Below are 12622 nucleotides of genomic sequence, written 5' to 3' on the forward strand. Positions count from 1 at the left end.
GGGAGTAATTTACTCTTTTTTTTCCTTGTAGAAGGAATTCTTCCTTTTTTATGGGTGAAGAAAATTCTTCCTTTTTATTGGTGAAGAAAATTAGTCATGGAAGTATTGTTTTCTTTTAAAAAACAAAAATTATTGAACATTTGATCTCTCTCTCTAGAAAGGATAGAATTCTGTAAAAAATGATTGGTATGGTGCGGTGGCCGGTTGGTGGGTCAATCCTTATTCCCAATAATTATTTTGAGATAATGTAATAAGCAAGCAAATAGAAATGAAATAACAGTTCTCCATTGGGTAAAAATCAATTCTTATTGGGATGATAAGAGAAGGGACTGCGTATGTTACATATCTATAGGTGTGTTTCGAATTTGACACCTTTTAGAGGAGTGGGTTTTTTTTTTATTTTTGTATTTTTTCGGTTGAAAGAAGATTCATTGAAAAACAGTCATTACAAGTAGTGGCCTCTTTCTCACAGAGATTCAGAAGCCATAGAGTGGAAATTGGCCAATCCATCGGTGACTCAACCGACAGGGCTAATTGGGCCAAGGAGTCTGCAACCACATTAGACGACCTTGGAATAAAGCAAAAAGACAGGCAACAAAAGAGCTTTGAAGTTGAAGAATATCAAAGCCCACAGCATCAATCTCATAGTCGAAGCTTCTTGAATTCGGTTGTTGAATTAGGCTTAAGCAATCCGACTCCACCACAATATGAGATAAATGGAGTTTAGCCGCTTGAAGAAGACCCGTTCGATAGCAAGCCCTTCAACGTAAAGACTAGAATCACGGAGGTACCTGAAGAAAAAGCATGTATAAGAATCCCCGATTATCCCTGATGATGATCCCTAAACCTCCTTTACCAGAATTTTTAACCCATGCTGCATCACAATTGATTTTAAGGAAAGGCTCATTAGGGGGAGTCCAAGAAAGGGAGGAAGGAAAATTTCGCTCTTCAACTTCAACAGAGACTGAGGGAGGTTTGCAAACCACCGAAGAGAATTCTTGATGAGCTTTCTCAGCCATGGAAATAACTTGCTGTGGTGACCATTGCTTATTGTTGAAAATCAAATCGTTATGAGCCTTCCAAATGAACCAAAGTAGGAAAGAGGCCAGGGAGAATCGAGCTTGAGCCAGCTTTTTATCACTGCTGAAAATAGGATTCCAGCACTGCAACCAATCGCTTATCTTATTGGAAGTAGGCATAGAGGTTAACTGAGATAAGGATGAGCCAAACCAAACGGCTCTAGCAAAGGGACATGTAAGGAGCGTGTGACCAATTGTTTCCAAACTTTCCCCACATCTGAAGCAAGCCGGATTAATAGGAATTTTCCTGGCTATGAAACCTTCTCCAACCGCAATTCCATAGAGGAGTGGGTTTGCTATACGGATTGTGTGCAGTTTCATGCTATAGAAGAGGGGTATTATAGGAACATTAAAAATAGGAGCAGCATATGAGACATTGAACAAATAACATGCATCCCCTGTAGTTTGAAACAATAACAAAACACTTCCCCTAGTTTCACCTTTTATGTGCACCTGTCCTGCCCAGGTAAACAACAAAAGACAAAGAAATACCAGCTTAAGCTGGTTAATACACTCCGATGCCTAAGTCAGAGATTGCAACAGATAAGAATCCCAAGTTAAAGAACTTGAGCAAGAAAGAAATGAATTGAGTCCCCTTACCTTGGATGGATGTGTCTATGTATAGGTTCTGGATTCTATACGATATCCAAGCCGTGCTTGATTCTAGGCGATAATATTGGTTTCATGTAATCTTAGGTGGCAGGACCTCTGGTCAACACATGTATCGATTAGGGACGTGAATCCATTCGTTCGTTTGTTCGTTCTCAGAAGACTCAATTCTATAAAAATACCGAGGCGATTGGATCTTTGAACAGACTCATGAGAGTGGATCCGTTCGTTGTTTCGCGCAACTTTAAGAATAGGGTCCAGCGGTTGGAAGAGCACCGCACGTCGCGTGGTGTCTGGTGCGCCCTCGGCAGCCCTTGAAAATCCGGAGGACCGAGTGTCGACCATGCCCGGTCGTATTCATAACCGCATCAGGTCTCCAAGGTGAACAGCCTCTGGTCGATGGAACAATGTAGGCAAGGGAAGTTGGCAAAATGGATCCGTAACCTCGCAAAAAGGATTGGCTCTGAGGGTTGGGCATGGGCGATGCTTGGGTTCGTTCGTGAATCCGTTCGAACCACAACATGAAATCCTTAGCTTGCTTAGTTCCCAGCCCAAAACCTTAGAGGTATTATGGCATTAGGGCTTTGAGAGGGTCATTGCCGGGTCCAACAAGGTCAAGTGGGCTTAGCCCTAGCTTGGTCTTGAAGACTCAATGATTGGAAGTCTTCCAAGGTTTCCACTCATTTGGGATTAGGTCAAGAAGTTTATACTTTTTTGGGTTATGGCTTTTCTATAAAGTGTCCTTACCTCTTATGAGAGGTGTGGATGAGATGTTGAGGGTTGAGACTTCGAATCGATACATATTTCGACATATGTTCAGTTACGGTCCGAACCATACTGGGTGGGTCGTTTGGGGTTATTGGGGGGCATTTCTGTATTTTTTTGGGTTAGGGATTTTCTATAAAGTATCATTATCTCTTGTGAGACGTGTGGATGAGATATTATATGATTGGGAGACTTACAAATAAGCCCTTACCGTTAAGTTTAAACTATTAGCTATAATTGAACTTTTAAAAATGGCTATATTACCTTTCTATTTTTTGACATGCACTATTTGAAAAAATGACCATATTACCCTAATTGGGCATTACTACTACTACTTACAGAATACGCCCACAAATTCAAGGGAATCTACCGATATATAACTAGAAAATAGAATACCGCTAGGATATGAACCAGTCTGCAATTCCCAAAAAAGAGAAGCTCAGATTGGCTTCAAACTAGGATCGAGTGTTACTTTATAAGGGGTAAATAAAACCCTCGAAAACTCAATATGATCTGCTGAACAAATGAGGATTAATCAAAGAAACAATCTACCTGAAACACTACTCTAAAATAGGTACGAAATGGAGTACAAGTGATGTATTTTCCTTTTGATTTTTAATGTTAAAATTGTTGTCCCCTTTCAAAATGCGAGAGAGAAAGAAGTATGACCTTGATGGTGCCCTTTAAATGCTTAACCAGCTCGGAATCTGGAGAGGGGTCATGGGAATGCTCTGCAAGTCGATACTAGAGGACTAGGAATGTTATTTTGAGATTGATGATGAAATGTGATTCTCAAGGAGGAAGGAGAATAATGGATGTGGAAAAGAATCATACCAGGAGGATTGCATAAGCCCGACCGGTCAATGGAGATTTTTTTTGTGGACTGAAGAGTGTCAGTTTCAGTGGGTCGGTTGGGATCCTCGGAGTGTAGGGTAGGAGGAGACGAGTTTGAGAATTCGGATGGTGTAGAAAATGCCTTGGTGGAGTGGGCAGAAGAAGTAAAGAAGAAACCAAATCCTTTAGAGAGGCGAGGAGAGATCCTTAGTGCCTTATCAACATTTTGCTCAATGCCACTGTAACAAAGGTCGACCTTCTCCAGACTCCAATCTCTCCCTTGGCAGAGCTCTCTACCCTTCCAAGATCCTTGCCAGAAGATACCCCAACTCCTCTCTCCTTCTCCCCTTCTTCACATCTTTCATCTTCTCCATCGCTCCAATCCCCAACTTCCAACCTGGCCATGGCCTTGTCTTCATCTTCACCCTACGCACTGGTATCCACGGTGTTAGGACACCAGGAGTGGATATTGGATTATTGGGAGGGGCAAATGGCGGAATTATTAGCAGCGCAGCGAACGACGATCCTCTCCGATTTTGTCGACAAGCAAACCCATTTCAGGGAGGTGGAGAATCCTGATGCCAGACGGAAGCTATGGCTACCTTCACCGGAGCTGGAGCTTCACAAGGGCAAAACCCTAAATCGATTTAGGGATTTCTCGGTTGGAGGAGAAGAAGGTAAATAAGGGTAAAATGGGAATTTAAAATAGGTTACTGAACTAAAAGGGTAAAATGGTCTTTTTTACTTTCAAAACTAACAGTTTATTAACACCGTGACCTTGATGACGTCAAACCTATTACGACGTCACGATGATGTCAAAATTCAGTTTTTTTTATTTTTATAAATCTGTTGGATAGTGGATTTTACCCGTCGTTTTGGCCGGAGCGTGGCGGCGGGTCCGGCCTCCTCCGGCAGTGATCCACCCACCAAAATAATCGTCTCGCCGAGTCTTTCATTCCAGTATAAAAATTTTCAAATTTCGTTGGTGAAAAATTCCGACAGCAACCAAAATAAGTACGGGTTCACTAGAAAAAATTCGAAAAAAAATTCGTTCTTCGTCATTAAAAATCGATTCAAGTGCTCACACAAACAAACAATCGATTCTAAATCTGTATGGATGGCTCTGATACCACTTGTTAGAAAATCCTTGAGTCTTGTGCAACCTGAATCCATCTTCATATAGAGATCTAGAACACGATTGAATAAAAGAATAGGAAAATAAGGTGTGCGTGTCACCCACGTATGTTGGCGAAGAACAACAAGAAGGAAAAACTTCGAAGCTTGATTCGTTCTCGAACAATAATTGATGACCACCTCCTTTAGGAGAGACTCCCTCGGTTTGGATCTTCCACAGCCTTCTCCTCCCACTTTGGCTTCCTTTCTTGTGAGAATAATAGAGAATAAGACCAAAAGGCTGCAGGGACCCTAACCATGTATTTATAATAAATACAAACCTTAATCCAATCCACCCCTATAATGGAAAAGACTAGTATACCCCCAATATCATTAAAACTATTCCCAAACAAGGTTTATGCCTGCGAATCCACACCAATAGGTATGACATAATTAATTAATCCCACAGAAAAATCCTAACAGTAAACAATGAACCTCTGCGCCTATGCAACTACCGACCTTGACCACATCCCACCCTCCACCACTCAACCGCTGCAAGCTTGATTTTAGCAAGAAGACTAAGATGTACAGAGGGACTTGGAGATGTGAGCCTATGTCTAGGTGATGTTGGGGTTGGGATTGTAAGGGCAGGAAAAGGATGGTGCGGGGTGGCTGAGAGGGTGGGGCTGCATGATGGTCGTGTTCTCAAAAGAAGGAGGAGGAGGAGGAGGAGGAGGGGGCTGTTGTCGTATTCACAAAAGAAGGAATAACAAGGGGTGGGGTTGCAAGGAAGAGAGGGGCGGGAAGTAGGGTGTGGGTTGCACGACTAAGCGAGGAAGGTGGAGGCATGGGTAAAAATGTCAAAAAATATGAGAGTGAGGGTGGGATACTATTCTAGGTAGTTTGTAAACCCGACCCCAAAAGTAGATGGTTTTGTAAATCCAAATGTATAATGGGTAGTTTGGTAAAAGAAAACCCGGAAGTGGATAGGAGTAAAAAGGAGTTTTCAAAAATTATTTGAAAAAATGACATATTATTATGCCATTATAAAAGTTGTCATTGTCTTGAGTTTTTTTTTTTTCGAGTACACATGTAAAATGACAAAATTTGTCCTCGTAGAAAAAATTAAGTGTGTTATACTTAAAAAAAAAGTAAGGTTAAAAATTATTTGATACCTTAAGGGGGTATTAATAAGAAGGGAAAAAGAACTTTGTCCGGTACTGTGGTCTACACCAACACTCTCATGAGTCACTCTCTCTCCTCTCCATATAAAATGACACCTATGCCCCCTTGTTTTGAAAAGAAGAGAGATAGACACATGGGAGTGTGGCCTACGCCAGCACTCCCAGGCAAAAAAGAGGCTACTTCCCTAATAAGAAACACCCTATAAATAAAATAAGTTGTTCTAAGTACACCTATGGAAATGTCATTCAGACAGTAGTTCATCTAACCTTTAATTTGAATACTGCTAACTTGTATATGTAAAGTTGATTATTGATGCTTTCATTGTAGAAATGGTGCCGATTGAGCGATTTGTTTCTAATTTACACGAAGTGCGCATGTTCCAAATCAGCAATCCATTTCTAATTTTTGTGGTTCTTGATTTTCCTATGGGGAAGGTATTCGTGCATAGGAGATTCTCTCATCAACTACATCAAATAGGGTGTGTAGGGGTTTTTCTGTCATTTTGAATAGGCAAAACTGCATTTGATGCAAGTTGTGCATGAAAACTTTGCCTTTTCCTATTTTGCAATGAAAAGGAAAACATGCTTTACAAAGAAAATTTTATCTTATTTGTGCACTAAGTTATTCCTAGGGTTTCTAGTAATTGGAATCAATCACCATTGATTTCAATTCAAATAGGTCATGCTAATTCCAATCCGAATCAGAATGAATTAGCCAAAAAAAAAAACTTGCATTTTCTTCCACTGAAAGCTTTTCTTTTCATTTTTTAAGAATATTCTAGTAAATACTTTTCCATCATCAAAGCATGAGAAATGCTTTCAGAAAATACCAATATGATTTTAAAGTAAATTTTATTAATTATTGACAATGAATAAGACATAGAGAGCAGATAAGCTTTAAATATTTTTTAATTAACACAAGACTTTATGAGTACTTAAAGTATGAATTTTATGAGTAATTCTAGAGAAAATTACTTGGACACCCCCTGTACTATAGCCTAATTACTTAGTCTTCCCACCGTTTGAAACAAGTACTTGAACACCCCCTGCAGTTTACCATTTCTTTAAAGTAGGTCAAGTACATTGGTTTAGTGATGATGTCATCGGTTAAATTTTTTGTAATAACTAAACTACCCTTAAAGGGTACTGAAGTGATAGATTTAACCCCTTCTTCTTCTTCTTTCTTCTGCAACCAAAAAAACCGGTAAATAAAGAGGAGCAAAACCATGGTGGGAGAGGAAGAAGGGAAAGAAAGGAAGAGAGAAAGAGAGAAAGCAAGGGAGATAGAGCAGAATCGGGTAAGAGTGAGGGAAAGGGAGTTGAAATATTGAAGAAAGGGTTTCAATCTTGTAGCAGCAGCTTGGATTCCAAGTTTTGGTTAATGCTCTGTCTTGGGTTCCTATTTGAGGTGGTGAAAAAAATCAAAGAAGAAAAAGGGAAAATCTGGGTTTGGATTCTCTGTTCTTTTTTTTGGATTTTTGAGTTTTATTCTCAAAGATTCAAACCTGACTTGATGAAATAAATAGAAGAAGAAAATCGAGACGGATTCTCGCCTCCTCAATCTCTTGTCTAACCTACTACTTTAGAAAAATCGCCACACCATTTGTAAGGTTTTCAAGAAGATAATCAGAAATAGTGAAGATAAGAACGAGTTCAGATCTGTCGAGATCCATGGCGGAAGTAGAGAGCCAGAAAGCCCCAAGCCTAGCTGCGCGCTAACTCATTATTTCCGTGGCGGAATGAGTTCAGATCTGTCGAGATCCATGGTGGATCGAGTTCAGATCTGTCGAGATCCATGGCGGAGGTTTGTGTTGGATTTTCAAGGCTGAATGTTGTGAGACTCCTGCCATTATTTCCAGGTCTTTTCTGAAATCGATTTGGGTTTGAAATCTATTAGGGTTTGAAATCAGTAGGGGTAGGGGCGGTGGGGTTGCATGAGGAAGGAGAAGGAGGAGAAGGAGGAGAAGGGGGGTAAATCTGTAAATTTTATTATTTTCTATTGAATAGGTGATAAGGGTAAAATGAACATTTCCATTTAAACATTAACAGAAGACTAACACTGTCAAGTTTCGGGGGTATCAAGTAATTGTTTCAAACGTTGATAATTGTAAGCAAAATGACCATAGTACAGGGGGTGTCCCAAGTAATTTTCTCATAATTCTATCATCTTATTCCTCCCAACAAATACAAATTTGATAATAATGGATTTTGAAATATAAATATAAGTCTCATAACAGGTAACAATTTGAAATGTAACCAATTGTGATTTAGGAAATTGCTAGGGAGAGGATTTCCTATGCTGCCAGCATGGGGAAGAATCTACAAGCCACACCAACGGTTGTCCTGAAAAAAGTATCATCTACATGAGACCCATATATTTAGAACAAGTAAGAGAAAAAAAAAAAAAAACTTATGTGAGAAAAACTGCACTCTGAAGTTGTGGAGAAGTTTTTCCCAAATTATTATAATAAATTTTCAACTATAACATGACTCATATTTAAATGATGTCAGTGAGTAATTGTTGAAAATATATCTATCAAATTCGGATTATTAAATTATTAAATTTAATATTTGCATTTTATTTAGATTTATAAGAACGTTTCATAGGTCTTAACCTAAAACTGGTCTCAACTGGGAACGGGACTGGACATCCCATTTATATGGTTGCCATATCGCATGTCACAAGGAATAGTGATTTTGCATGGATGTGGGTACACGTTGAGAACGTGTATAGATATGAATCTGGTACCTATATCATATGCAGTGCTACAAGTTGTATGAGTGATATAGTTACCCACCACTTGATGGCCCTTTGACCTAAAAGTTTCCATTTGTTCTAGTGTGGCATTACAAATTTTGGTAAGCCAATGATTGATGTCCGTTAGGACTATAAACCGGTACACTAGATTCGTGATCCTACATTGTAAGCAAAGAGGATTCTCAACATGGAATCCACTGCCCGTTTACAAGGAATATCTCAAAAAGAGAAAGTCAGTGATTGGTCAGATATAAAATCTGGATCTAGTGTTTATTCGAAATGTTTTGTGAATTTATTTTCAATATAAAAATTAATATATTGAATTTTTATTTCAAAGTTTTTCAATCGTTCGATCATAATCACATATTCCCTCATTCCCTCAATCAACATAAATAATGAATTGAGGATTAATAGCATTAAAGTATATACTCTATAGTTCATCATGGGATATTAGGAGAGTGGAAGGGTTTATGTGCAGTTAAAAGAGTTTATTGAACATATGACATTACATGGGAGAATAATATATTTATGATTAATTATATTTTTATATTATGAGAAGAGATATTATGAGAATATCTCATGAGCCATAAATTAGAAATATTACATTCCTTCTGAGATTTTATGTCTTCAACTTTGATAGCAAATTAGAGTTGCAAAAAATAGAGATTCACTAAATCACCAAAATAGAAGGATAGACCAAAAACCAATATGAAAAGGCAACTTTGTGACACAACGATCACCAAAATTATAAAAGGAGAGGAGGGGAGAAGCAGCCACGTTTTTGGTTGCTCCTCTCCTCCTCTCACGATTTCTCCTCTCTCCCTTCTCTTGTGGTGGTGTGTACAAGGAGTGAGACTTGGGTTTTGGAACTCAAGGCTTTTGATGAATTGTCTTCTACTTCAAGTTGCAAGGATTGATCACACAAGCTTCAAAGTCTTGAACAAATATCAATCTCCAAGTTTGCACAAGTTTGAAAGGCCTATTATCTATAGGAAGAGTTACATTTGCGACTCTAAGGTAATCATGTTTTATTTTGAAATTGTTTCTCCCATCTTTTAGATCTGAACGAGCCATTGGATTAAATCCAACAATTGGTATCAGAGCGGTGCTTGATCATTTTGATTCAGAGTATAATTTTGATAGAATGGAGTTCTCTATGTTATGGAATTAATGGTTAATGTTCTCTAATAAAGGGTTTGCATATTATATTTGGAATATGATATGCATAATTGAATTGAGAAGAAAAATAAAATTGTAATTTTTTTATGGGAGAAAGAATTCTACTTGGTCTTCTAGGGGGCGCATTTTTCACGTAGGCATCCTTCTAACCGTTGGATTAGGACAACTCATTTAAGATCCTTGATTTAATTAAGGGAATAAAAAAAGACTAGTTCAATTAAATTATTAATCAATTTGTAAATAAAAAAAACTTTTACAGGTAATCAGTATTAAGGTTTACAAAGAAAAATTGATTTAATTATGGGAAGAAGAGAGAGGATTTATTTAGAAATCGGAGAAGAGAGAGAGAGAGGTAGTAGTAGATAAGGTAGTAGACACACTCCATGGCTCTTTTTTTTTTTTTAACCTTTCAAATAACTATAACGATCCTTGCTGTTTAAATAAGGTAGATCATGATCTACTTTTAAATAAAGTAGATAATTATCTCTCTCATTTGCTTAATCCACGAAGAGTTTTATTGCTATTTTTTATTTTTTTTCCTTAAAAAATTCATTAATTAAATCTCAAATGATCTCTCTCTTGCTTAATCCACGAAGAGTTAATTGTTGTTTTTTGATTTTTTTTTTTTTCTTTCAAACAACTTCCACGATCTTTGCTGTTCATTTCTATATACAAATAGCAGCATCATTCATGCTTCTATGTTGTCTGGTTTACTCATTTTCAAGTCTCCATTATTTTGTGGATTCAACAAGCAAGAAAGAGAGGGTGAGAGAGAGAGAGATCGTTTGACAATAAAGATAAGTTGTTTGAAAGAAAAAATATATATCAGCAGTTAATTCTTCGTGGATTAAGCAAGAGAGAGAAAGAGAGATCATTTGAGATTTAATTAAGAATTTTTTTAAGGAAAAAAAATAAAAAAAACAGCAATAAACTCTCTGTGGATTAAGCAAAAGAGAGAGATAATTATCTATCTTATTTAAAATATTTAAACGAATCTTCTCTCTCTCTCTCTTCTTCCCATAATTAAATTATCTTTATTTGTAAACCTTAATACTGGTTACCTGTAAAAGTTTTTTCATTTACAAATTGATTAATAATTTTATTGAATTAGTCTATTTTTATTCCCTTAATTAAATCAAGGGTCTTAAATGAGTTGTCCTAATCCAACAATTAGAAGGATGCCCGCGTGGGAAATACCCCCCTACAAGACCAAGTAGAGTTCTTTCTCCTTTTTATTTATTTATTTCAATCATTGATTAAAAAAAAAATTATTTTTTATTTTGAATGAGAAATTTTTAGGGTATTTTTTATTGAATGTTTTTATGTTCAATTTTTTTTGTGGTACACTCATACTTAAAGAGTTAAGTGAATGATGTACACTTACCCTATATGTCACATATTGATGTGGGGTCAAATGTGTTATTACCTTAGTGGACATGACTGTGGAGAATCTTATTATATCTTGGTGGTTATGAGAATGGATTTAATTTATAAATCTATGTGGATGATAGTATTTAATTATTCATGTGTTGAATAGAATGTGGAATACGATGTGTATTGTGTTCTCCGCTCTCTCTCTCTCTCTCTCTCTCTCCCCCCCCTCATTCTTTTTGATAAAATTGTGTACTCTACCCTTTGAGCAATCCAATTGTGGATTGTGTTTACCAGAGGGGTTTCTTTCCCAAGAAAGTGTATAGAAAAACTATATTATAATTTTTTTTATTTACTTTATGTAATGCCAACCAATGGTGACTTAAGGATTACAAAGAATTATAGAGGCCACCATATGATAATGGAAGGAGATAGAAAGGAACAAGAAAATGTCAAAGACAACACATGAAGATGCAAAAGGTCGGAGGAAACATCTTATGTGTGCATCTTTCGATGCATGGTTTCACATTAAATTAAAATTAACTAATCTTTATTTTAGTGGGAGTAATAATACATTATTATGCTGACTAATCCTACCATCTCATAACCATAATTTATATCTTACTTTAGTTTGTGTATTGCAATTTCAATATATGATGATATATTTTGTGCGTGATCGTTTATCTTCTATTTTTAAAGCATGTGTGATATGGATAGATTTTAATCGATAGATTTTTGTTCATGATCCTCTGTTGATAATGGATGTAGAGGTAGGTAATGAGGTCCCCATAATACAACCGATAAGACGTTGTGAGGATCTCACTATCATATGGTCTACACTATCTCCTATTAAATAGAAAATAGACATGGATAATAGGACACTGTATTAGTGGACCATCTCTCATGATGTCATAATTCATTTCGAATCGATAGGAATACATATGACTTAAGTGTGTTAGCCAATAGGACATGGATATGATACTCAATTGATCAATTATATTGAAAGCTTAAAAGATAGACAGAGTAGTCCACCCAACCACAGTATGTGGGTTGATTTTCGATAGGGTAGGTTTTATATACAAGGATTAGTGAGTTCCAATACATTTTTTTTTCATTATGGAGAGATGTGAAAAAGTGAAGGACCATTGTTAAGTTTGCTCAAAACAGAAATTCAATGGTCACGATATTTATTATGCGTTTTACTTGTACCTATGTAGATATTTTCAATATGGCTGCCCCAATCAATAACTCATTTATATCACTTATCACTCAATCAAAACTGACTGAACCAAATTATGAGGATTGACATCGCAACATCATGCTCCTTCTCAAGGTTGAGGAACTTGACTCTGTCCTGACGGAAGAATCTCCCACCATACCCTCCACTGATATGGATGGGACTGAGGTTACTACTGAACTTACCGCAGAACAACTAAAGGAAAACATAGAGGTCTTAAAATCCTATCATCAAAGGGATTCAAAGACGCAATTGTACATCCTGAATTTCATTGACAAGTCAATTATCGAATCTATCAAGGGAATATCTTTTGTAGGTGATATGATGACTAAGATAAAAAAGATGTATAGTCAACAAGACACCCATATTGAATACGAGTTGATGGATCAGATCCACAATATCGAGATAGAACCTGGAATTTTAGTCATAAACACGTGATGAAAATTTGAAATTTGTTCAAAAAATTGGAGAGTTTGGGTTTCAAAAAGTTCTC

General features: G+C 36.9%; 1 protein-coding gene across 1 annotated transcript; it reads right to left on the reverse strand.

Moving 5' to 3' along the window:
• Positions 1 to 779: 779 nt before the first annotated feature.
• LOC122668774 lies at positions 780 to 1400 on the reverse strand. The gene has a single exon (XM_043865308.1). It carries the CDS (start codon positions 1398 to 1400, stop codon positions 780 to 782), a length of 621 nt encoding a protein of 206 aa, XP_043721243.1.
• Positions 1401 to 12622: the final 11222 nt, after the last annotated feature.

Source organism: Telopea speciosissima, chromosome 7 (genome assembly GCF_018873765.1).
Source record: "Telopea speciosissima isolate NSW1024214 ecotype Mountain lineage chromosome 7, Tspe_v1, whole genome shotgun sequence".
NCBI classification, from domain to species: domain Eukaryota; kingdom Viridiplantae; phylum Streptophyta; class Magnoliopsida; order Proteales; family Proteaceae; genus Telopea; species Telopea speciosissima.

Bases quoted from the DNA above. Each gene is read 5' to 3' on its own strand.
- LOC122668774 (XM_043865308.1), bottom strand. From the start codon at position 1,400: ATGAAACTGCACACAATCCGTATAGCAAACCCACTCCTCTATGGAATT.